This window comes from Anarrhichthys ocellatus, unplaced genomic scaffold, assembly GCF_004355925.1.
Source record: "Anarrhichthys ocellatus isolate YVR2014 unplaced genomic scaffold, GSC_Weel_1.0 scaffold12, whole genome shotgun sequence".
Classification (NCBI taxonomy): Eukaryota; Metazoa; Chordata; class Actinopteri; order Perciformes; family Anarhichadidae; genus Anarrhichthys; species Anarrhichthys ocellatus.
The window spans coordinates 546,979-571,812 of NW_022280042.1; the positions used below are offsets into that span (position 1 = coordinate 546,979).

At 41.4% G+C, this 24,834-nt stretch overlaps 1 protein-coding gene across 1 annotated transcript; it reads right to left on the reverse strand.

The window, feature by feature from the left end:
- Positions 1-1,868: 1,868 nt before the first annotated feature.
- atp1b1b (ATPase Na+/K+ transporting subunit beta 1b) lies at positions 1,869-9,023 on the reverse strand. Its single transcript, XM_031852370.1, has 6 exons — positions 8,795-9,023; positions 6,151-6,279; positions 5,066-5,221; positions 4,173-4,357; positions 3,582-3,665; positions 1,869-3,459 (listed from the first exon to the last, which is right to left on the reverse strand). Exons 1-6 carry the CDS (start codon positions 8,883-8,885, stop codon positions 3,199-3,201), a joined length of 906 nt encoding a protein of 301 aa, XP_031708230.1. The 5' UTR covers positions 8,886-9,023; the 3' UTR covers positions 1,869-3,198.
- Between the last annotated feature and the right edge of the window lie 15,811 nt (positions 9,024-24,834).

Genomic DNA, 24,834 nt, shown 5'->3' on the forward strand with positions numbered 1-24,834 from the left:
CAATGTACATGTTCTCATGATTTCTTACTGCTAATTAAAAGAATACATCGTTCACCTTTTATTTTTAGTGTGATACCTGTGGTAGCTTTATTGTGGGCAATACAAAAGATCCTCTACTGATATTGCTTTAAGAAAAACAACGATATACGAAATGATCTTCCTACAAAGGTGAACAGAGAAAAATGACATAGATATAAATATCTATAGACTGGAGACACGTATGTTGCAAAACCGATAAGTGGCCCCAACATGGGCCCGGTTGTAAAGGTACTAAGAACTATTTTACACATGCTGATGTCAGCTGGTAGTCACTGCCCTCACACAGACTGGCCACTGTTTACTGTCAGGTTTATATTGTGTTGCCTTTATAAAAGCCCTGTTGGTTGAGGGCTGATTGCTCACTGTGGGAGGACTTTTGTTCCAACTGCTCTTTGTGGATGGAGTTGGTGGCAGACTTGCGTATTCTGTTGGATGGTAAGTTTTAAAATATGGAGCGAGATTTGTGGTGTGATCATCTTAAGTTATGACTGGGTTATTGCACCACTTACCAATTACTTACGTTCTCTGCTCCTTCTTACTTTGGTTTAAAACTAAAGAATTGTGAAATAGTTGCATTGCATTCTGTTGGCGACAGAGTGGACGTCCTTCCTGCTGCTGTCAAACCTACACAGCGAGCAACTCCTCTTGCTGTTGTTCTCATGTCTGTAATTATGTCAGCCCGTAATCCAAAAGTCACAATTTATTGAAAAAAAAGTGAGATTAAATCACTCCCAAAATTCACATTTTTATTGCGGTCAAAAAATAATTTGCTCTCCTGCACACACCTGAATTAATGAATTAACAGGGCAGTCTAGCAGCAATCTGACAGTAGGCCTACCATAAATTACATTTATATTACAACACTAAATCAGACATATTCTAGCATGCTGTTACTTATTTTTGTTATGCTACAGCAATGCGGTGAACCACAGAGAAAGAAAAAGAACACAATTCATGGTAGACGTTGCATAATTAAACATCGTTCTGTTATCGTGGACACGTGAGGATCATAATCGTGGACAGCCAATAGCTTTATCCTGTTTATCACATTGGCCACGCCTAGTTGATGTTAGGTAGCTAGGTGTGTAATGGATGGACACTCTCCACGTTGTAGCTAAAGGTCCTCGGGCAGACACCATCGCTCTAACTGGACCCCATCTGGGTCTTATGCCTATGATCATGGCCGTCTTAGATCTGGTCTCACTATAATAATTGTATGGTCTCATTGTGTCTATTAGGGGACAGTCAAAACAAGTTGCCTTTGTACAAACTATATTCTTGAAATTGTGTTTGTAGCTCGATATTGCATTTTGTCAATTTCACTGGAGTTTTTGAACATGAATGATATGATAAAGTATTAGTGAATGCCTCTGATGAAGCCAATCAGCCAGTGGAAGGTTTAAAGGGGCAGTTTAGAGCCACTTTCTTTTAAATAGAAGGTTTTGCCAATTTGTTTAGAGCTTAATGTAAACCACTTTTATCTCTTTTTAAAGTATGTGTCCATATTTGCTTTGAATGAAATAGTCCTGGTCCTTTCGGGATGGGTCAACTCTTTCTGACAAATTAACTGTCAGTAGTTGAGCTTTGCAGATTGTGCATCATCACTAACATTACTGTAACGGTTCATAAAAGGCAGAGCATTGCATTCTGGGATTGTTGGCAGAGAGGAACGGTTCCGTTTCATTTTAAAGGCACTAGATAGTGGCTAACTGTCAAACTGAGCTCAAACAATAAATGTAGTGCACAATGAAATAAATACCTCTGCACCTGGTCTTCCACATCCAGTGCATGCTGGGAAAAGGGTCCTGGACAAAGACATTATGATCAGATGTGTTTCAGACTGTATATTTCACAATATAACTGAAGAAGACCACACAAGAGAAAGGTCCATTATGACTTTATTTGTTTCCATCTTTGATTAAATGACAACGCTGGATGAAATGGTGGAGAGTCGACTGATGTTAAAGTTCAAGTAGAGTGTTTTACATCAACATGAAATCCTAAGGAATATTAAAGCCAACATCATTAACCATCTAAAGCCACTGAGCTCTGGTCTTTTTGAAATGCATTAAGTCAGGTCATTGTGGAATTAAACTGTTACCTGTTCATTCTACAGCTAACTACATTCATGGCCTAAACACAGATCAAGAGTTACCCACTGAGGATGCTAGACATCGACTTTAGCACTTAACATGACATTCTAAAAACGAGTACTGCATTGCTTCCGATACTCTTAACTCGTCACTTTGGTATTGCATTGATACATTACAATATTCTGCAAAGAAACAAAATGTACAACTGCATAAATGTAAAATTCTTCCACCATGTTTAATGGCTGAAACGTTCAAAGTGTTACACCACAATGCTGTGATGAACCCAGCAAAACAATTCTTAAAAACTTGAGTCAGCACCATCACCCACACAGCAGGCCAGTGTGGAACAGGCTGGACACACAACTCTACACCAAAGGTCAAAATCAAAAGTTAAGTAAGAAAAGCCCGTCACACATCGAAACAATTTAACAAAGTAAAAGTGATCACAAATAAAAGATGAATAAAAAGAGGACAGAAGTTCCTTGGAGTGCAGCCTTTTCCTTACACAGAGGAGTGTACCATGTTAAACTAATTCATTAAGTGGAGCGTCTCTCTCTCTCTCACACACACACACACACACACACACACACACACACACACACACACACACACACACACAGACACACACACACACACACACACGGTTTGAAGGACCAGTTTTTGCGACTAATGCACACTCAAAAATATCTAGTGAAAGCACACAAAGCAGCGATATGCAGAGGGACAAACAGCTCGCTACACGTCAGAGATGGAATTTAACTTTACAGTCATCGATGAACAATGTCCCATGGCTTGTGGAAAAGTCATTTACAGCTGAATAAATATTTTTATTAGGCATATTCCTCTAAATTACATTCTAACGCTAGACAGAAGTGTAGAAGCTAGTGATGAAAGCAGACAAGATCACACATCGGTCCCCTATCAGGCATTTTCTTTCATTGATTCATTCAAGACTATTAGTGATTGACTGAAGCGCTGCAACCCGCCCCCACAGATACTCTCCTACATTACATTTGTATTTAGTTAAGGAGGAAGGGGGCAGGAAGTGCTATGGTCCTGATGGCGGTCATAAACTGTTAATAGATAACTTGATGTCAAAGCGTCCCTGGTAGCGGTCCTTGTCGCTGTAATCAATGTTTTCTCCGAACACTTTGCACTCGATGCGCAGTTCAGTGTTCAGGGTGAGGTTGGTGAACTGCAGAGCCACCAGCGGCTGCAGGTAGTGAGGGTGCAGCAGCTTGCCGTAATAGGGATAGTACTGCAAGGGGAAGCCGCCACCGATACCGTAGTACTTAATCTCCCCGATTTTACCAGCATCCTCCTCTCTCTGGAGGACAAAGAGACACACGTGTGGAGTAATAAAACTGCAGAGCAAGCACAAATGTTTCACAGAACACACACACGTTTGTACCGAGGTCTAAAGTGAAAAACAGAAACAAAGAGCAGTACCCTGTTGGTGCAGTAGATGGGGATAATGTTGGGCTGCACCTTGGACTGAGCCTCATCAGGGACGCTTGCATTAGATGGAGGAGGCTGAACAACAAAGACAAGTTACCAGCTGGACCGCACTAAAGGCTTCAGTGGAAATCCAGACAATACTTTGTCTGTCATTCAGATCCAACTTGTACCTGGAACTAACATGTGATCTGCATCTGGGTCAGTAGACACACACCTGTTCATATCAGTGTGGATGCACACAGAATGCATTAACTAGAAAAAACATTTTAATGAGCATCCTAGTAGCAGTATTTAAGTCTCTGAAGGAGCACTACGATGTACAACATGAGGTTCTGGTAACCGACGGGGGTCAATGAGCTACCAGGTCATGAGCGTGGTCCTCGTCTAGAGGGGACCTGACCAGAGACACACCATGTCATTGACCAGTCCACCAGCAGGGACAACTCAAGGGACATGTTGGATGTCTTTACCATCATGTGGACTAATAATATGAACAATGACATTTTCAGTCTGGCAGCAAACAACAATCTAACAAATTTGGACATTTTCTCTCCAGCAAAACACTTCTCCATTTCATATTACCTTTGGTCTAAAGCTGACGATCCGGTTGAGCTTCACTATCACGCAGGGCTTGCCCTCCTTGAAACCAAAGTCGCTGTCCTCGATGCCGGAGCAGGGTCCCAGCAGGCTCCTGGAGAAGCGACAGGCCTTCCTGGTGCCGATGTCGCTTATCAACTCGCCCCTGTCCTTGTAAGTTGCAGGCTCCTCTGGAAAGGGGGGGGGGGGGTTACCTTAGATGAGGACTGAAGAATAGTGTCTGAAAGTGAAACTAGTATTCAGGGTGGGGCTCTTTTGCTATCTCATGATTTAGATTCTTGGGGTAGATCATGGATTCAGTACATGGGGGGGGTGCTCTAATAAAGCCAGGCTGGTGAATGAATCACGGCATGACAAGGACGTATGTAGTCATGCTAAGCCTGCACAAATAAACACTTATTCAGAAAAAGTTTGCTGCTTAATTTCCAGAAAATATCACAATTTAAATGTCCAGAGTGATGTGGAGCTCACAGCTGACGTTTGGCTACATGATGTAACGTAACTCGGTTTGAACATCATTACTGTTGTTGAACTATTCCTCGTCCAGCTTGGACTAACGTTACATTTCCAATCAATTGAAGTCCAGGCTTTTATTTCTGAAGTTAAATACATATTTGAATTGAGAATATTAGTTTAAGCTCTAGTGTGCAGGATTACAGTCCATCTTTGACAATATCTAGGTTATTTTGTAGTCAAATAAATCCTTTAGTTGAGAATGTATTTAGACTCAGATATGAATCTGGATTCTGTTGAAACGCTGACGGGTCATTAAAGGACTTCAGTATTCTCGCTGACCTTCCTGTACTTTGTAATCGTGATGATGCAACAATGTTACATTCTGTCCACGAGCACGTTTAGAGCCCAGCCAGGATACGTACCTCCACAGTCCTCGTACTTCATCTGGTCCCTCTGTAGCTCATCGTTGTACTTGGCCATGAATTCCTTCAGGGCCTTGGTGTAAGGCATGTAGGTCTCCATGTCGTTCAGGTTGAAGGACAATTCAGATTTGTCTGAGCGTGGGGTGTGTGAAAGGCCTGCAGGGACGACACAGGTTATCAGCAGTGATGCTACAGTAGTTATGGATCTCGGATGACACAGATGTCATGTGACTCTGTGCTTCAGCCCAGTGATGTCACACATCAAGGAGCTCATCTGAACTCTTTATCTATTCACTGTATGTTTGAATCAGCTGACCCGAGATCAGGTCACTGACAGTAGAGCCCTTGTGACACATCAGTGTTTGGACGACCTCAGATGAGCACAGCGCTAATGGCCACGCCTCCTTCCTCCTGTGCACTCTAACAGTTGCACAGTTGACTATTCCGCACATGCTCAGTTTGACAGTTTGACATCCCCTCCATGGAAACCAGGGTGTGGTGTGTACACAGAACACAGATACAGCTCATTTACAAAACAATATGCAGACATTTCCTGAGGGGAAGGTGAGCCCATGAACCAAACATATGTGTGGATAAAGAACACTGGTTATCTGATCTGGTGAACAGCTGATCTAGGGTCGTCATCCCCGTCTTTCACAGTCAGTGTGTAGTTTGTCAGGAAGGAAACAATGACATCATTTCCCATATCTGATCTTTAGATAAAACATTGGCATTATTCAGTGCTGGTTGACTTAGAGTTTCTATTTGAGTGAACACAATCACTAAAGGTGCTGTATTCGCCAGGAGAGGAACTCTATACACTGGAGTGAACTGGACACTGACAACAGAGAGGACATCCCACATCCCACCTTGTTTGGAGGTCAACGCATGCATTCATCCTGAGAAAGTCCCTCTGGAGCACAGCTCAGACCAACACAGAGCCATTAGCTACTGCTTTTATGTGGGAAATATGTCACCAGATGCTCTTCAGAATCACAACATGAGCCTTTTTACCACTCTATTGTTCTGGCAGTGTGTTCATTCAGTGTTTCTTCCCTTAGACTCAGTGTGTGCCAACTTCTTACCAGGAGGGGCCACTCGGTCCTGCCAGGTGGGCTTGTAGTTGCTCAAGGTGAGCAGCAAGGCTTGGATGGTTCCGATGAAGATTCCAGCCAGGCAGCCATAGAAAACGACATAGAACACTATAATTTTGACTGTTGAGGAAAAAAGAAAAAAAGAATGTCAGTACAGAGCGCGACAGAAGGTAAAACAGCAAGGGCTACTATAGAACCTTAGAAGATCAAGGAAAGGACTTCAGGGGACGACTGGCCCATAAGGTTGACATCAGTATCTAGTAGTATACAAAAATAAATAGTTATACATGATGTCATGCAGTGATGCAGGATTGCTGTTAAATTTCAGTGAGCTTTCAATCACTAACCTCAACATCAAACAGTAACGCAGTATAATCATACCATCTGATACCTTCCATTAATAACTATGAGCTGAATATGAATTTATTGTACATCTGTTCTCTACACTGCATGGACCTCCTGTTCATTCTGTAACCGCTAAACTTCACCACACATGATAACACACGCAACTGTGGACTTTTACCATCATGTGTTGTAGTTGGACAACATCAAGAGTCGCCTCGAGAGCAACTCGACCAAAGAGTCGCTCGCCCAGTGAGTCGCTCGGCCCAAGAGACTAAGAGATCTAAGGATCTTTTGTCCAGGAGCTCCAAAACTGTCTGGGAGCAGAAAATCAGGGTTCAAGTGGTGTGAACAAGGCATTAGGTGTGACACGTGATTCTAACCCGAACAGAAAAAAACTATTTTACAGACTGTCTCCGAGTGACGAGCACTGAGGGAGAACACCCAGATGCAAGGCTCTATGGGGGACAGAAACGGTTACATGGGCTTCACCATCACAGCTGTATGGCAGACTGTTAAAAAGAAAAGCGTCACATGACATCTCCGCTCTGACAGAAGGCTTGTCGACTGAGACAAAGTGGCAGAGGGTTTCATGGAGAGACCATCAATAATTCAGTTGAGCTTTTTGGCCATTGAGCTCTGACTAGTTTATGCTAAATGGCATACACCACCCCCATCATGAGACACCTGCAGTCTGCAGCTACATCATGTGGGATGCTACACCTCCATGGTGAAGGCTGGTGTAGGTAGAAGGTTAGGATAATGCAGGAACAGAGGATAACCAAGCCAAACAGGAACAGCTTCAACCAAGAGTCTGCTGCCAACAGGCCCTCTGCTGAAAACTAAAAGAAGTGAAGACTAAAGAGTTTGAATGAAATATTGCGTGGGAGAAGACAACTAATTCCATGAAATTAAAGCGTATGTATATATTTTCAGTCTCTTCAACATGAAGTCCATCATAGAGCTGTGTGTGTCACACACAGACATGTTACCAGAGCGTGTGTCTCCACCATGATGTCAGGAAGTACAAAGCCAGCATTCAGAATACAGTCCAACAGCTGCAGCCATTGTCTGAACATATTTACAGGAATTCTTACAGTACTAGTACTTCTTCATGGTACCGCTGGCTCCTCATTGTAATCAGTGTTTAGCATGTAGATACTGTAGAATTAGACAGTGTTACGACTCTATCGTCAGCCCTGCAAAGCAATAAATGAAGCCCAGCTGAAGTTAACCTGGCAGTTATCAAGCTACTCATTCATCCAGTTAGCCCTTCTGCTGCATGAGGCAAGGTCAAAAGGTGACACGGCCTCAATCACTGGAGCTGGTTAGATACAAGGACGCGGGATCAAAGTGTCCTCTGAGCATAGATATACATCTCAGCTATAGATGAGCCTCACAAAGTGGACAACTTACATTCCACTCCTTATATTCTGCAAAGTCAGCCTGTAGTCATGAGTACAAACAGCAGAGATTACTCCTTATCAGCCTGGACATCCTCTCCTCTCCCCACTGCGCATGGCACACTTCACATGCAGCAGCACTTTTAGATGACCCCAGAAGGACAAACATGAGATGGAGCTGCTGAACACGCAGTTTGTCACAGAGAGTGGATCTCTCCCAGGTGTAGGGGACCAGACAGACTCAGCTGGACACACAGTTGTGTGACATTGAGAGGAGGAACAAGGACATGCGCACTGGCGCTTCTCGAGAAACAAGGCAAGGTCGAGCGGGTTAATCAGTTGTATTGTTCGTTAGATTACAGCGACACCTGATCGGAGACACCCGACACGGATCGATGCTCTTCAGTCCATTTCCCAGCAGGCCGTATCACCTTGACTCACCTTGGCCCGTGATGCATTTTTAACCCTTTCCCTGCCCATTCCAAAAGTGTAGAAGACAACAAACAGCCAATGTGGACACGGAGCTTCCACCGTGTGCGCGGCGGAGCGCTGCGTCCGCGCTCTGCACTGTGACTGACGATGAGAACGAGCGGAAACACACAGACCTCTTTTAACCGTCACGAGCTCATTTAATACAGCTAAAGCGCACTCATTTGGGGGGGCTGTGTTCCTGAGGTCACGTCAAAAGTGAGGACGTGGACATCACGTGAACCTTACTGGAGATACTAGTTAGCCTACAGTAGCGCAATGAGGAGTCGTGTTACCGCTTTGTTCTTTCTTTATGCAGCAAAGTCAAATCAAACAGGTGGTGAGAAACACGAGGCTACCGACGCGCGTCCCTACAATCGTGGGCGCGCGCTTCCACCCGGGTAGTCAGACACCATACTCACACCAACTGCTTCCAGTCCGACCGAGCAGCTCTCCTTTCTCCGAATCCCACACGAACTTCTTCCACCCGCCATCGTCTTTGTTCGAAGGCATTTTGATTTATTTCCAGTAAAGGTGTTCCCGCTCTCAGTCTTCTGCAGACTCCCTTCGTGTGCCAACCAGGTCCTGAACTGTCGCAGAGGAAGAACACAGCGCTCCGCTAGAAGGCACCTTAATATAACTGTTCCACTCGACTCCGCCCGACGCTCTCAACAAGTTACCTAGTGGGAGGGCGGAGCAGATGCGGCCAATTAGGGAGCGGAAAAGCCGTGCGTACCTCTGACATCAGGAAGACGGACAGAAAGTCTATAGATGCAGACATCTAGCACTACATAGGCTGAGCTATGCAGATATTGCTGAGTACATACATATATACATACATACATACACAATACACATATATATACATATACATACATACATACATATGTATAAACATACACACAAACATATACACACATTCATACATATGTACATACATATTGTGTTTGTAATATGAAAGGTAAACAACAGGTAACCATATCTATCTACCAAGACAGGATCAAAACTGCATTTAAAAATAAGCTCTTGGGTTCCTTTTCCCCTGATTCCTCTGTTCTTTGTGCATTGTGTATGTGCACCCTCACCTCAAAATACACAATCACTTTCAATAAATCCATTTGAATCATCTGCAAGAAATGTTGGGCCCCGACAGAAATGCTCAGCAGCTCTCACAGGGTAAATATGTATCCCTCCCCCACACTCCCACCCCTCATCCCCTCTATTCCATCCGCCACTTGTCATAAATGGTGAGTGCAGATAAGTACAATGACACCAGCGTGAGATCCTCCAGGACATGCATCATCTCAATGCTTTGTAAACTGTCACAGAGCAGAGGAAACGAACAACAAGCCAGTCAGACTTTTCATGTGAAGCTGGTGTCTGTCAGTAAAATGCATTCCCCTGGGAATGGAAACGTATTAACAGGACTTTACACATAGATTAAACCTGATTTAGGACTTCAGTGCCTTACCAGTAGAAAGTGAATGGTGACATAAAGCATGATGCCTTTGTTGGTGTGATTGATGAATTGAATAAAACAAAGTCATATATATACTGTTGGTTAAAAGTATTTTTAGGTGATGGCTTATATATTTTTGGGTTTGACAGGTTAGAAGAGAGCAATTAAACTATTTGAAAATATGAACAGGTCTAATGGATGTCCATACACCAAAGACTTGTTATTCGGCATGACTGTTGGAGTTAAATCACTGCATGCCAACAAGGCAGATTACAGTGCACCAACCTACAATTGTGTCGTTTGCTCTAAAACACTCATTACGGCACAAACAATACAATCACTTCATCCCCTTCACTAACAGGATGGAGTTCGTTCAGCTGATGCCTGCGGCTCTCACTGGTATCTGTTCCCAGTTCTAACGTGGTGGGTGTCCTGTGTACCCTCCTCACACCACAGGGATAATAAGCTCTAGTTATAGAGTTCTAGTTATAGACAACTAACGGAGAGTCAACGTCAGAAAATGCCTTGAAAACCTGTCGTTACATTTTAATTTTCCTCTAACTTTCAATGAAATTTGAAGAACTGAAAAACGTGTTTTTACACAGCATTGCCAACTATACACATAGTTGAAACCTGTATATATATCCTGTCTTCTAAAGCCCATAACCCTCTCTAAAGCCGGCTCCAAGGGCATTTCTGCTGCCAGTGCCAGGGGTCATATGATGACCCAATTTACAATCTGAGCTGGAAACAAGAGGCTTTTGATTTATAGTGTGTTACCTAGTAAATAACTGTACCTTGTAAACACGGCAAAGGCCTCATCTGAATTCATTTTAAAAACAGTTACAAATTAGATTAGCAGAGGAACAAAGAGAAGCACCCGCATTCCGACAGACGCGTGTACATCCTTCACATTCTTGTCTGGCTGTGTTAGCTGTGTGTAATGTGTGTGTTCATGCATGCGTGAAATCGCTCTGCAATGTGTTGCCATCTCAGTTTCTTGAGCCGTGTTCGTTTGTTTGAATGTAAATATATGTGTGTATGTGTGATGGGTTGGGTTTGCACATATGCGGGTTTTGACCTTTAAATATCTCCTCAAGGACAAGAGGAGTAAAATCACTATTGTTGTCCTGCTTTTCAATATATGTGCTTCCATGTCCTTCTGGTCTACTGATGTAAGATGGTCAAACATTTCTTCCCACTGGTATCAGTCAGAGCTCGCTTCACCAACTCCAACTGAAGCACAACGCTGCTGCCCAAATTTTAACTGGTGCCAAAGGATAGGAACATGTGACTCCTCAGCTAGGCAACCTACACTGGATGCCCAATATATTCCATACTGATTTTAAAATTCCAATGACCATCTTTAAAACATTGAATGATTTCTTGACTCCCTGTTGTGTGCTTGGCATTCCATTAGATCAGGATGCAGCTCTGCTGCTTATTCCTTGGTGCCGGTTTGTAACATGGTGGATTAAATATGGATTTGCCTTTGAAAATAGTCCCCAATAACTGCAAATATTTAGGTACAGTTATTAGGAAATTATGCTGCATTGTATTTTCTTGTTGGTCAAAGGGCTCAGAGCAGAGTTTGTGCAACACCTACAATAAAGAAAAAAAAATATATATATACTGTATTTTTAGAGCTACACTGATTTTTGTTATTTTATGAGAGTGTTTAAACTGTCTTGCAGTCATAGTGATAGTATGAATCCCACATACCTGCTACTTTAAACATGACAAGGCAAGCTCCAATAATTACTGAGAACCATCAGTACTGTCTACTTGTGCTGATCCAACATTGGTCGTAATTTGCACGAATACAATGCTCATTTCCTTTGTTTATATGATGGAGCTCATGCACCATCAGACTGGAATCACAGAGCAGCCAGTGAGATAAAGCCTGCCATTTCTCTAATGATACAGCCTGGTCTCTGAAAGCAACCACACCTAGACAGCTGCTGTCTTTTGTCAGCTTGTGTACACAATAAACATGTGAACTGTGAAAGGGTGTATGGGGAGGCTGGACTCAAGGTGAAAGTGAGTCCTCCTGTTTAAGGCCTCCACAGCTCACAAGTTTCTACATCTGATCAACTCTGACCAAAATCTTCAACCACTCTGGCCTTTATTGGAATTCATGATTGATGTGTGTAACACTGATGGAACTGGGTTGTGGCTGCTCCCTCAAATACTGTACATCCTGTCTGAGGAGAATACTCCAATCAGTCTCACCGCAGTGGCAGAATTCTGCAGTGCCTTCTGTAGATGTGCAGGGTTATGGTTAGGGAAGAATTGGATATCTTTATTTCTTCTGAGAGCAAACAGCCATACTTCCCAAAACATGATCAGAGTCCTCCTAAAAAGTCTACAGTTACAGTACACAAGCAGCTTCGTGAGGCTTTACTTAGAAACAGGGCTAAATGCAGCATGCTAACATGCTCACAGTAGCTATGCTAACAAGCTGGTATAATATTTACAATGTATACCAGCTTAGTTTACTATGTTTACATGCTAGCATTTCCTACTAGCAGTAAACATAAAGTACAACTGAGGCTGATGGGAATGTCAGTAGTTTAGCAAGTATTTGGTGATAAACCAACATATTGGACAAATTGAAACCTGATGGTGGCCCTTGAGGGAAAGTCGGGGGTTCCCAAAGTCAGTAGGACTCATCCTGAGGGCATCATGAATCTCTGTACAAGATTTCATGGCAAGCCATAAAAAAAGACATCTCAGTTTGGACGATGATGGACCAACCAACCAACCAACCAACATTGCCATCTCCATGCTAGCGTGGCTAAAACAGTCATGCACAGTCACTTAGATGCCAATTGCACCCTAAAATATATGTTGAAAAAATCAGCCAAGTGAATAAGATTTCAGCCTGTTTCCAACCAACATACATCATCTTCATAATCATCTGGAATCTAGTGTCATTGTTCTTGATTCTATTGAAACAAAGTGTTTCATCAAACACATCTTGTTCCAACATGTTGACATTCATTTCTAGAAAATGATTCAAGATATGTTGAAATAATGTCCTCAAACTGGCAGATTTTTTAAATGTAAGACACATTTCTGTGTGTGGCGACTCCTATCAGTATCAGTATCAAAAAAGACAAGTTAGCAAATGTGGCAGACAGCACAGCACATCACACCATTCCAGTGAATATGGTATAGAATAGTGGGCTGAAAGCATCACACTGCACCATTTCATAGCATGATTGTCTAATGTTTTAACAAACCCTAATTTACATCATCCAAATAATGTATAATCACATTGCAATCCCACAGAGAAGAGTTTTAAAGGGTTAGGTTTGTAATTGTCTGAAACACCAACCACCATATCTTTCACAACTGAGGAGATGCATCTGGCAGCATTTGTGACCTTCCAAATTTATAAATAGACAATCATTTCACTGAAATGAAAACCATGTGTCTGCATGTCTAGAAGAGTAATACAACAACAAAAGTAGATACAAGAAGTTTCAAGTCTCCGTGTGTTGATTTCTGCACTATATTAGAATGGAGACCAATGGCTGCATGGAATTAAAAATTACAAAAGACACTATGATGGGCATTAGAAAATAGCTATTATGATGTATTGCTTACATGAGCTGCATTAATTTAACTAAACAAGAAAAGTCATTGGCAAGCTCCAATTTCCACATTCACATTTAAGGAATATAGTCCACAGATCATGTAAAGTGAAAGCTTGTACCCTCATACATCAGTCTGTATGGATGAGACCAGCCTAAGCTGGTTGAGTTCAAAGTGTCTAACTCATAATGCTTTATTCAAGTGCTGTGGATTATTACATTCAGTGTCCTGCTGGTTTTCAACTGTGGATCTTACCTTATGTTTGATTTTCCCCACACTGATGATATATCTTCTGGATTCACTTGTTCCAGTGTGATAAAGGGTTAAACTCAGCAAAATATTCAAACCCAAGACACAATGAGTTATTTGGCTTCACAGTTACATCCAGTAAAATTTGACATATCTTGTTTTTCATTTTATACAGTTCTTTTTTGTTTCATTTTGAGCCGACATGTTGGAAACCTCCACTAGAATGCAACAAGGACAATTGAGCACAGCTTGTCCACTTGACACAAGGTTGTAAAAAGTGACCCATAGCTGTGTCTGGCAGGGTCAAAGAGGTTAATTACTAATTAATCCAAAAGCCTTGGGTGACAACGTTCTTTTTCCTCTCTCTGGCCCTTCGTACTGTCCGTTCTACAACACATTACTGAGCTCAATACAAACTATGCTAGGGTGTCTGTACATTACTTTGCTTGTTTGTCTCATATTAGGATTTAGATTATTATTAAAGGAATAATTAAACATTTTGAAAGTAAATATATTGTCTTACAGTATTTTTACAGTGAAATCAGCATCTTTCTATGTCCAAAGTTCAAAAGTACACCTACTAACCCTAACCCCTCTAAATCTCTGTGCCTGCACAGAGACAAAAAACTACAGTTTTTAGCTGTAAGGCTTAAACATGACACTTACACTCACATTCCTTACATTTAGACAGCACTGCCGGTGATAATTTGATACTCTAAGATTCAAGCTGTTACTGAATACTAATAAAATCCTTGTAACATCTTTATAAATGATGTATATATTTATTTGTATTGACAAATACAGTGGTAGATAGCCATATAGACAGAATACAACAGGACTGTATTGTGTCCAAAAGTAGTGCGGCAAAATGGTATTGTACAGTCTCGTGTAGAGGATATTCTCGCTGATCTAATAGAAGTTGCTGAGCGAGTATATACAAAGTCACGGAGTGGAGGAGGGGCCAAACCATTTAAAAGTCTATAGACCAGCCACAAATTTGAGAACAATCTAAAATTGTTAAAGCTCAGTAGATTATGCTTCTCCAATACCCTACAATGGTGAAAGTGCAACAGCCTTTTTGTCCAGAATTTTTATTGTTTGCTTATATAAAGACTCGAGAGGTCTTATGGCTGTTTCACCAGCCTGCCCCCAATACGTAATGCAGTAGGACATATGAGAGAGGATCATGGCATGCATAAATATCTTTGCTGCATTTGGAGAGATACAGTTTCTGATGTGTCTAAAATTTGCTAGGTTGTATTTTAAGATGCAACACACTGAACCACTTTCAGTAACCACTAGAGCAGTAGATGACAACACAAATCCTGCCAGAACGCCAACTGATGCGTGTTATTGTACCAAAACAAACACGGTTTACGTGCAGTGACATTTGTGCTGAAAAGGCCAGAAAAGGAGGAAAACCATTCAGAGTTTGGCTGAGGTCCTGGGTGGAGAAGCGTGTAAGACTGTAGATCCTATAGGGAGGTGGAGGTTAGTGAAAAAGCTTTTTATTTAAAGGTATGTCTCCCTCAGGCCACACACAAGACATCTGACATCTCTAGGTGTGTGTGTCTGTGTGTGTGTGTGCGTGTGTGTGTGTGTGCGTGTGTGTGTGTGTTTATCAGGGCCTTTGACCTGTGTGCGCATGGACCAGGTGGAGAAAGGATTTAAGAGGTTTAACAGAAAAGTTAAAATTCTGCCAGTGACAACTGCATTTGTTTCTTGTTGTGTGCGTTTAGAGTTGGAATGAAGGGCACACATGAGCACAGTAGCGAAACAGTAATAATATTTTCTCTGCTACAATTCATAAAAGACAAACAAAGGAACATAGTTGATAGTAATGCCTGATCTTTCCTTTAAATTCTGCCATATAGAATGTCTGAAGTCCTTTTGTCAGTCACAACCCAAGGCCTCGCCATAATACCCCAGAGGTCAATAATTGACAGAGGATCATTATGGAAAGTTTAAATGTCCTTTCTCAAAGGCACTAGTTAATGTGTAAGAGTTGTGAAAAGAATCTGTGGTTTAATTTAACTGTTCAACCCGACTCCCACCTTCTGGAACCTCACATTATATCTTATTGTTTTGACTTAATCCCAAATACACCTCCACGTCGTACTGTACAAATACTCATTAGAGCACCACATGTGGATTAATCCACCACTGGAAATAGACCACAATAAATGCACAAATTCCGCCTGTTTGATCACCATTGGATCCAAACTACAGTGGAGGAGCACAGTGGAGCCTAACGGCTACAACGGACCTTTGCTATATGTCATACCCATCTCTCTCTCTCTCTCTCGCTCTGTTTCTCTGAGTCTGCTCTACACTGTCAACTGTAGTCTTCAGTAGGAACCAGTGGACTTGGTTCTGAGTCCCACAAAAATATAGAAAAACACCAGTTACTCTTTATCAAATATCTCACGTGTTTCTTGTCTGTCCAAACACTGCTGAGTGAAATACTGGTTTAGCTATTCAGCGATATGACTGAATAGCTAAACCTATGTAATCTAGCCTATATAATAGATTGTATGACAGATTAATAAAGAATGAATCCCTTTTCACTGTTGGAGATTAGCATAGGAATATTATAAAGCACACACAGAACTGAACATGATCTGATGACAAAAAGCACATGTTAGCTATTTGTGGGGCGACTGTGGTTCACTGGCTTAAGAGGGTTGTCTGGCAACCGCAGGGTCAATGGTTCAATCCTCGACTGGGACATGCCACTTGTCAAAGTGTCCCTGAGCAGGACACTGAACCCCCGGGTGCCTGTCATTGGCAGCCCACTGCTCCCTATATACAGGGATGGGTCAAATGCAGTGTTTTGTCTGCATTTGTGTCGCTCTGTTACTGAGTCAGGTGAATGTTTTTCTTTGTAGGCTCTGTTACCCAATCCCCAGCAGGCAGGCCATGATGTCACGACAGAGCAAATGTGGGAAACAGATAGGGCTGCTGATATTTCATCAGCTCCTTCACTGCCATCGATATGCAAACCTGAAAACAAATGGGATATAATAATAATAATAATAATACATTTCAGAATACTCAAAGACACTTTAATCATCATATAAAAAAGCTATACACTAAAAACATAAAACATACAATATTGGTCACATATGGAGGATTATGAAGGAAATAAAAAGTAGGAAGAATTGTTTATGCAAAGTTCAATCTCGAAGTGAGTCTTCCTATATGATACAAATTTGAGTAAATCACAAAACAGCCTACATGGATCAAGTTCTTTGTCTCATACAGTTATATAGAAGTCATCTGCCAATAGTTTCTGCTTGTGCCACTTCAGTCTAAAGTAGAAGGTACACATGATACGATCAACTGCTGGTGTCCACTGTGTAACAAACACCCGCCTATTAAACTTTCATTGTTTTCCCCTCTTGTCCGAGCTGCATGCTCTAAACCTGTTTGATGCAGATTACACATCCTGACTGGCCACTCTCCTGATGCTGTGGTGAAATATATGATCTTGTGAAACTGTGCACTGGTTACAAATTAATCCACATCTCACTCCTGTTTAGCTGCTGCTTAGCCCAGTACAAAGTTTAGTACTCATTCCACCCAATAATTCATGTGATGGTTAATATTTGAGCCAAATAGATAACCTGATCGACAGAATTAGACTCGGCTGTGAACTAGAAGCCATTTAGCGCTACAAAGTCGCACTAACTGGCTTAAGAGGGTTGTCTGGTAACTGCAGGGTCAACGGTTCGATCCTCGACTGGGATGTGCCATGTGTCGAAGTGTCCCTGAGCAAGACACTGAACCCAGGCACCTGTCATTGGCAGCCCACTGCTCCCTATATACAGGGATGGGTCAAATGCAGAGGTCAAATTTCGTGTATGTGTATATGACAATAAAAAGGGTTTCTTCTTTCTTCAAATGTGTCACCTCTTTCCGTACTACTGATTTGTCTGCATTTGTGTCGCTCTGTTGCTGATCCACTGAGTCAGGTGAATGTTTTTCTTTGTAGGACTCTGTTACCCAATCCCCAGCAGGCAGGCCATGATGTCACGACAGAGCAAATGTGGGAAACAGACAGGGCTGCTGATATTTCATCAGCTCCTTCATTGCCATCGATATGCAAACCTGGAAACAAATGGGATATAATAATAATAATAATAATACATTTCAGAATACTCAAAGACACTTTAATCATCATATAAAAAAGCTATACACTAAAAACATAAAACATACAATATTGGTCACATATGGAGGATTATGAAGGAAATAAAAAGTAGGAAGAATTGTTTATGCAAAGTTGAATCTAGAAGTGAGTTTTCCTAACCTCTAGTTTTCATAACTAGAGGTTATGAAACTTGCCTATTCAGGGTAAAGGTCCTGTGGAGGAATCTCTTTAGTTCACTTCAGCATTTTGGAAAATCTGCTTGTCTGCAGTCTTACCCATAGTCAAATGATTGTGGTTTTGGCAGCAGTTAGTGTTGAAACTATTTGTTGACCAACAGCTGGATTCAGTCCAACTCTTGACCTCATAATGTTGCAAGGTTGTGAAAGGTGCTAACACCGGTTTAATGAAACATCGCCATGGAATACTAACCGTTAATGTAAATAAAGTAAATATGGTAATTCTAATGCTTTTCTATTGTTGTATTATTGTACTGTATGTCTCAGTAGGATCTCTTTAGATGTTTGAATTCCAATGATACTGTCAATAAGCAGGGAAATCTACAGTGACACTTCTAATGCTTTTAATTATAATAAAATGACTGATTGAAGCTCCATAATAGTTGTGGACCACTTCACTCTATGAGTGGGGATGGGGACGCTTCTGCACAAAGGGAGTATGCACCACAAGAAGATGATCACCCAAAAACTGATGAGCAAGTCACTTCTAACAAAGATTTAATTTATTCATTCATTTATTTATTTTATTTAAGTCTTGAATGCTTTTACATATGTTGTGTGGTACATTTAAAATTATTTATTACTTGGGTTTTTAAATATTTCTTTGGTCCCTAAAAATAAATAAGTCTTTTATTTCCCTTTATTGGAGACTAATCTATAAAGATAATTGAAAGTTAACTGGACTTCAGTTTAGCTCATAACAAAAAAAACAGCAACAACATGGTCAGTTTTCTGTCCCATAGCTTATTACTCAGTGGGACTGTGGGGGGATCAGTGAGTTCTGACCTTGACTTCATGACACTGCGTGTTTCCTCGTCTCATACAGGTAAAGCAGAATAAACCCATTCCTCAGTCTGTCTGCAGCAGACCTGCAGTGTGACCTCATATTAACACCTGTTGAAAGGTTGAACATGAGAGACAAAGAAAACATTGTGATTCTAACTGAAGCCATGATGTCCTTGAAGCACAAGGTGAAAGCAACACAACACACCCTGACCTGCAGTCATATAAAACACAACCATTAACAGACTCTCTGGTGCATTGATAAGAGAATAGTACGCTGTAAATCAGAAAGCAACTGAAGCCTGCTTGCTCACAGACCTCCAGTACTAATTTACATACAATACACACTACTGTTTATTACAATGAAAAACATTTGAAAGGTTTTTATAATAAATGATCATGGTATCAGACTGAAATAGCTTTTGCATCAAATGTGACTTCCTGACATGAGACAGTGACGATGAAGCATATCCGAGCTTTATCTGCTTAACCAACAGAGTGGTTGTAGATGAAACAGAGCAGTAGTGGACTTCATCAGCTTCTTTTGTGACGACAACAAAGTCATCGTTACGGATCACAAGTCAGTTGCACATAGTGTCAACAAAGTCTGTTTTTGGAGGACAATCTCCCTTTGGCCTGCCCTTCACCCTCGACTCTCACCTGTCCCCTGTTGAAGATGGCAGAATGTGGTCGGATCAGTTATCAGGTATGTTCAGTCAAGTTCATCCAGTGATATGTATCTAATATTTCAGTCAAGTTCATCCAGTGATATATCGAGTATTTCACTTCCATAAAGTTTTTAATAATTTTATAAAGACTGGACACCACCGAAGCAGCAGAGGTTGAGGTATTTGGGCTTTTGGTTCCGAGTATGGGTCAAGCTCCAAAACACTGGTTCCTATATTTCCCATAATGCAACTGAATAGCGTTTAATTAGAGTTTCAGCTGCATGCATCAGCGAATGAAGCTGGCTTAGGTGTCACATAATAACATGCTTCACAATGAAGTCATATGATGACACCTGAGCTTATTCTACTCTCTGAAGGACCATGATTATTTCATTACATTGGAGAAAGTTCAGGATTCTTTTCTCACTCTATTAATATAGCAATTATTATGACTTCATACAGTATGACATTAGCGGCACGGTGTTGTGTTAGCACTGTAGCCTCACAGGGCCTTACAGCAAGATGGTCACTGGTTCGATCCCTTGTCAGAGCCTTTCTGTGTGGCGTTTGAATGGTCTCCCTTTACTGCCGTGGGTTTCCTCCCACCGTGTATCAGCCTCGGACCTATGAATGAGGGGCTGCATCAGAGGCATCGAGCATAAAACCTGTTACAAATCATAAAAGGAGATTTCCAAACCAGATTGGTCGATGCCTGAGTTACCAACCAGATGGAAATAGATGATTCGCAGTGGGAAGCACCCAAAAGGAGACCCAGGAGGAAGACTCTGGTGTGTGACAAATACAACCAATGTGTCCCTAATCGTCCATCTTCAGGGCAAAGCTCATATGTCAAGCATACCACGGTCTGTCAGTTGTTCATGTGGGCAGAGAAGAAAGAATAATGAAGAGTCATCTGCTGTGACTGAATGTTTGTCATGGGGCATTGAAACTCCATCACTCTGCAGTGGAGTTTCAGCTTTTCTCTTCGGTAGGCCATGTGGTCCCTACACATCATCTAACCAGACCACAGGAAGGCAGCCAATAGGATCGGTTTCTAAGCCTCTCTTTATATAATCTTTTAAAAACACGGAGTCATAGTGCTGGTGATTACCTCTGTGATAGAAAATGTTACAGTGAAGAAGAGTCAAATAGGTTTTTAATAGTTATTTTAGTTCATTATCAGCAGGAAATGAATACAAGTATGACAAAAAATGAAATGAAAAAAAATCCACATGTAGAGTATTTAGATCAGAGGTTGATTTGAACAGCAGGGTCCAAAGACAATACTAATAATGGCGAGAAAGGTATACAGACAGTTCAGCCCTATTTCCTGACTTCTATTGCTTTTAAATACAACTTTTATGTTCCCCACTGCCTTTGACTGAACATGACACACTCACTGCACTTACATCTTCACCTATCTAATTTTATTTCTATGCTTTTTTATTTAGTTTAGTTGTAAAGTGGTTTAAATGCATTATGTAAAGCACTTTGAATTGTCATTGTGTAAGAAGCCTGCTATAGAAATAAACGTGCCTTGCCCAGATTCTGCTTAGATAAACTGTTCTGATGTTCTGGTGACCCAGAGTACAAAAACCAGTGAGCATGTAATCAGCATGTCAAGACTCCTCTTCCCTCATTTCTTGTGATCTCTCTACTATTACTGTCAATAAAGGCGAACATGACCAACATTATATTCACATAAATCAACATTATTAAGAATAAAAAAGACAGCATATTTAATAAAAGGTCAAAGTATTACAGCTAGTGACTGTACTCTGTTATAGCCCTTTGAAAGAAGCAATGTGTAATAAATGCATCATGTAAAGTGTCACATCATCTCTCTTTCTGTAATGTGCAGAGCGTTTCCCTGTGTTCACTGTATTTATATATATATATATATATATATATATATTTATATACTGGACTGAGCGAAAACACGCATTTTCAATGGCTCAGAGGTCATGCAAAAGTAATCTCAAGGGAACGCAAAAGTTTTTGCAGGACAACAAAAACGTTGCATGACGTTATTGCAACGTCATTGCATGTTATTGCGAGGGAACAGAAAAGTAATTGTGAGATAATGCAAATATTGTTGAGAGGGAACGCAAAAGTTATTGCAAGGAAAGGCAAAAGTTATTGCACGGAAATGCAAACGATAATGTGAGGGAACAGAATTTATTGTGAGGGAACACAGAAGTTATTGTGAGGGAACACAAATGTTATTGTGAGGGAACACAAATGTTATTGTGAGGGAACACAGAAGTTATTGTAGGTTAACAGAGAAGGGAGAGAGGAATCCCTCCTCTGTTGCTGCTCCCTGAGGTTTCTTCTTTTTTACACGTAAAAGGTTTCATTGGAGAGTTTTTCCTGTACCGATGTGAGGGTCCAGGATGTCGTATCCTGTCCAGATTGTAAAGCCCTGTGAGGAGAATTTGTAATTTGTGATATTAGGCTAAAGAAAAATTGAATTGAAGTCTTCATAAAAAAACAGGAGGAAATTAAGTGTTACCGATCTTGTGACCATGCCAGAAACTAGCTGCTGTACCCGGTAAGGTGTATTTGGGATTGAGTCAAAATAAACTACGGTGTGTGTGTTCATGGTAATGAAGGAACATGTACAAACGTGTGTATGATGTGTTTTTAATAGTCTGTAACATCAATGGAGTTTAATGGCACAGAGGAATATGCTATATCAGGCTTTGATACATACACAATACTTATTAGTAGGATAATTTCATTTAAAGGTGCAATTACAACATTCAGGGTATAAATTTAGCAACAAACAGCTATTTCATATGAAAGATAGTGGAGTAATGTCTACTTGAGCAGAGAACGATATTGTAATATGTAACTTTTACAGAGGACCAATAGAAACAGGTCACTAAGAGGCACCTGAGAAGAGCTTAAAGGATACTAAAAGACAAAACCCACCCAGACAACCTGCTCACCTGAAAGAGATACATAAGTATGAGCTGATGTGCTCTCAGATGAGAAAGCAGCTTCTTTCCTCTGGCTTTGAGACTCCACAACTCCACCTCATCCTCCAGGCTCCACCATGAATAAATGGAATTCTTTATTAGAAGAGTCAAAAGTCAAAGAACATACCATACCACTACCTTCATAACCCTCATTCTCACTATAAATACATGTATTGTATGTATTGATTTGACTCTATTCTCGTTCAAACATATGTTCTACAGTATGTGTCTACACAACTTGCGTTGTCAAATGAAAAATATGAATCCTGTAACCTTGAAATCTTTAGTTACTGTCACTCATTGGAATACCTGAGAGTTAATCACATCATGAGCTTTGTATGTAACAAACCATGACTCATGTATTTACTTTGTGTTTCATCTTAAAATCATTTCCACTGACTGCAGGTGAGAGTGGACACTGCTGAAGAGAGGAGTCACCTTGTCCCTGCAGAATATTGCCTTCATCTTCCTGCTTCTGTGTCCAGCCCCCTCCTTGCTTCTACTTCCTCTTTCTATCTGCATGAGTAGCATCCACACCACTAGTCTGCTGACTGGCTAAACTGATCCTGGCTCTGCTCCTTCCACATGGGATTGAGGCCACACTGACCTCTGGCGTTTGACATAGAAACAGGGGACATCAGCCATGTTCCCACAACTACTTCACTACTGTATATTGCAGTCTTACTCTGCAGGGCCGTCCCACTAGAGGAGATGCAGTCATCTCTGCCCCGCCCCCGATAGATCACCTGAGCAGTGAACCAGGAAATGATGACTGCGGCAAATGTAGTGTCCTTCGAAAGCTCACCTTCAACTTTAGACCGGCTCAGCCCTGCAGACATTCTTCACATTCCATGACGGAGCTTCTGACAGGTAGCTATAATGAGTCAGTTCACTGGCCGTATACCATCCTGCTTCTCTGTAAGCAGAGACACATTTACAACTCACAAAACACAATATGGAGCAGAGGTCTGCTGTTGGGAAGACAGTGTGGAAAGACAGAAGAACAAAAGAAACATCCCTCCACAGTGTGTACACACACACACACACACACACACACACACACACACACAAGACATGAAGTGTTATCAGTAGCAACAAAAAAATTCCACATACAGGACGGAACACACAGGGAAACAGAGAGAGATCAGATTGCAGTGGGTGCTCCAGAAGGAGGCTGTGTCCTCCAGATGTCACCGGTGATGGAAAAGTACCGTCACACCCAGTGGAGCCTCACATCCTTCTGGGGGAGACGGGATTAAACTAATAGCTCGTCCTCACTTTGTGCTCTTCTCTCCTGTTCTTACGTTCTCTGAAATATGCTGATGGGACATTCCTTCAGCTCCTGCTGCATGAGCACAGAATGAGTTCACTGTGTACTATCCCACATTCAGACATGACGTTTCATGGTGAACTCATTACACTCCACTTCTAACATGAACATTCAGTCACACTGGCTGCAAAAGACCCTTCTTATCAAACAAATATCTGTCTCTTCTCACTCAAACTCATTAAAGGGGTACTTTCTCAATGTCAGGGCAAGTGCCCTGACATTGAGAAAGTACAAGGTACAGATGCAAGGTACAGATGAAAAAGGAATTGTGCAGCAGGGATCAAGACATCTTGACTTTTAAGTCAAAGTATGGGTGAAGCTCTAAAACCACTGGAGTAATGTCTACATGAGCAGAGAAAGAAGTCTCCCTGTGTGTGTTGATATCACAGCTTCTCCTCTTTTTGTTCACAAAGCCAGCCGGCCGTGTACTTTCTGTACATGTTAGTGAATGTTAGTGCATGTGAGCATGCTCTACTGGTTAGCTCACAGCTGTCGCTCTGCACTGCTCTCATACGGCGGTTACAGCTGATAACGTCCAGACTGACGGCATCGTAGTGGAAGAGTAACACTGCCCTCAGGTAAACACCGTTAACTGTGAGACGCTGACTTGCCTTCCCCATGTTGAGAGCCATTGAAAGGTAATAGAAATGCTTCCTATCTGGAATCTAATCTAACAATCTGTCATATATAATAATATATCAGTCACAGGGCCATTTTGCTGATAATACCTCAATGATTTTACTTAGGTAGGGTTTGAATACTGTCACTGGTAATACTTGGAGTATTTTACATGGTTGTACTGGTACTTTAACTTAATTAAAGGAGCTGAATACCTTTTCACATTTTCATTTATTTTTTCCCTGTGTTAAAAATCAAAAATGAATTAAATTAATGAATTCGTGGGGAGTGGCACGATCACCCAGCCTGCCCCGACGGACCAAACGCCACTGAAAGCAAAGTGGAGAGGACCCAGCTTGGATTTACAGCTGTTCCACCAGCATAGCTT

Excerpts from the sequence above, each read along its gene's own strand:
- atp1b1b (XM_031852370.1), bottom strand. The coding sequence starts at position 8,885 with ATGCCTTCGAACAAAGACGATGGCGGGTGGAAGAAGTTCGTGTGGGAT. Across the intron at positions 5,222-6,150 it reads GGACCGAGTGGCCCCTCCTG|GCCTTTCACACACCCCACGC; the intron begins GTAAGAAGTTGG and ends TCGTCCCTGCAG. Across the intron at positions 4,358-5,065 it reads GAAGTACGAGGACTGTGGAG|AGGAGCCTGCAACTTACAAG; the intron begins GTACGTATCCTG and ends CCCCCTTTCCAG.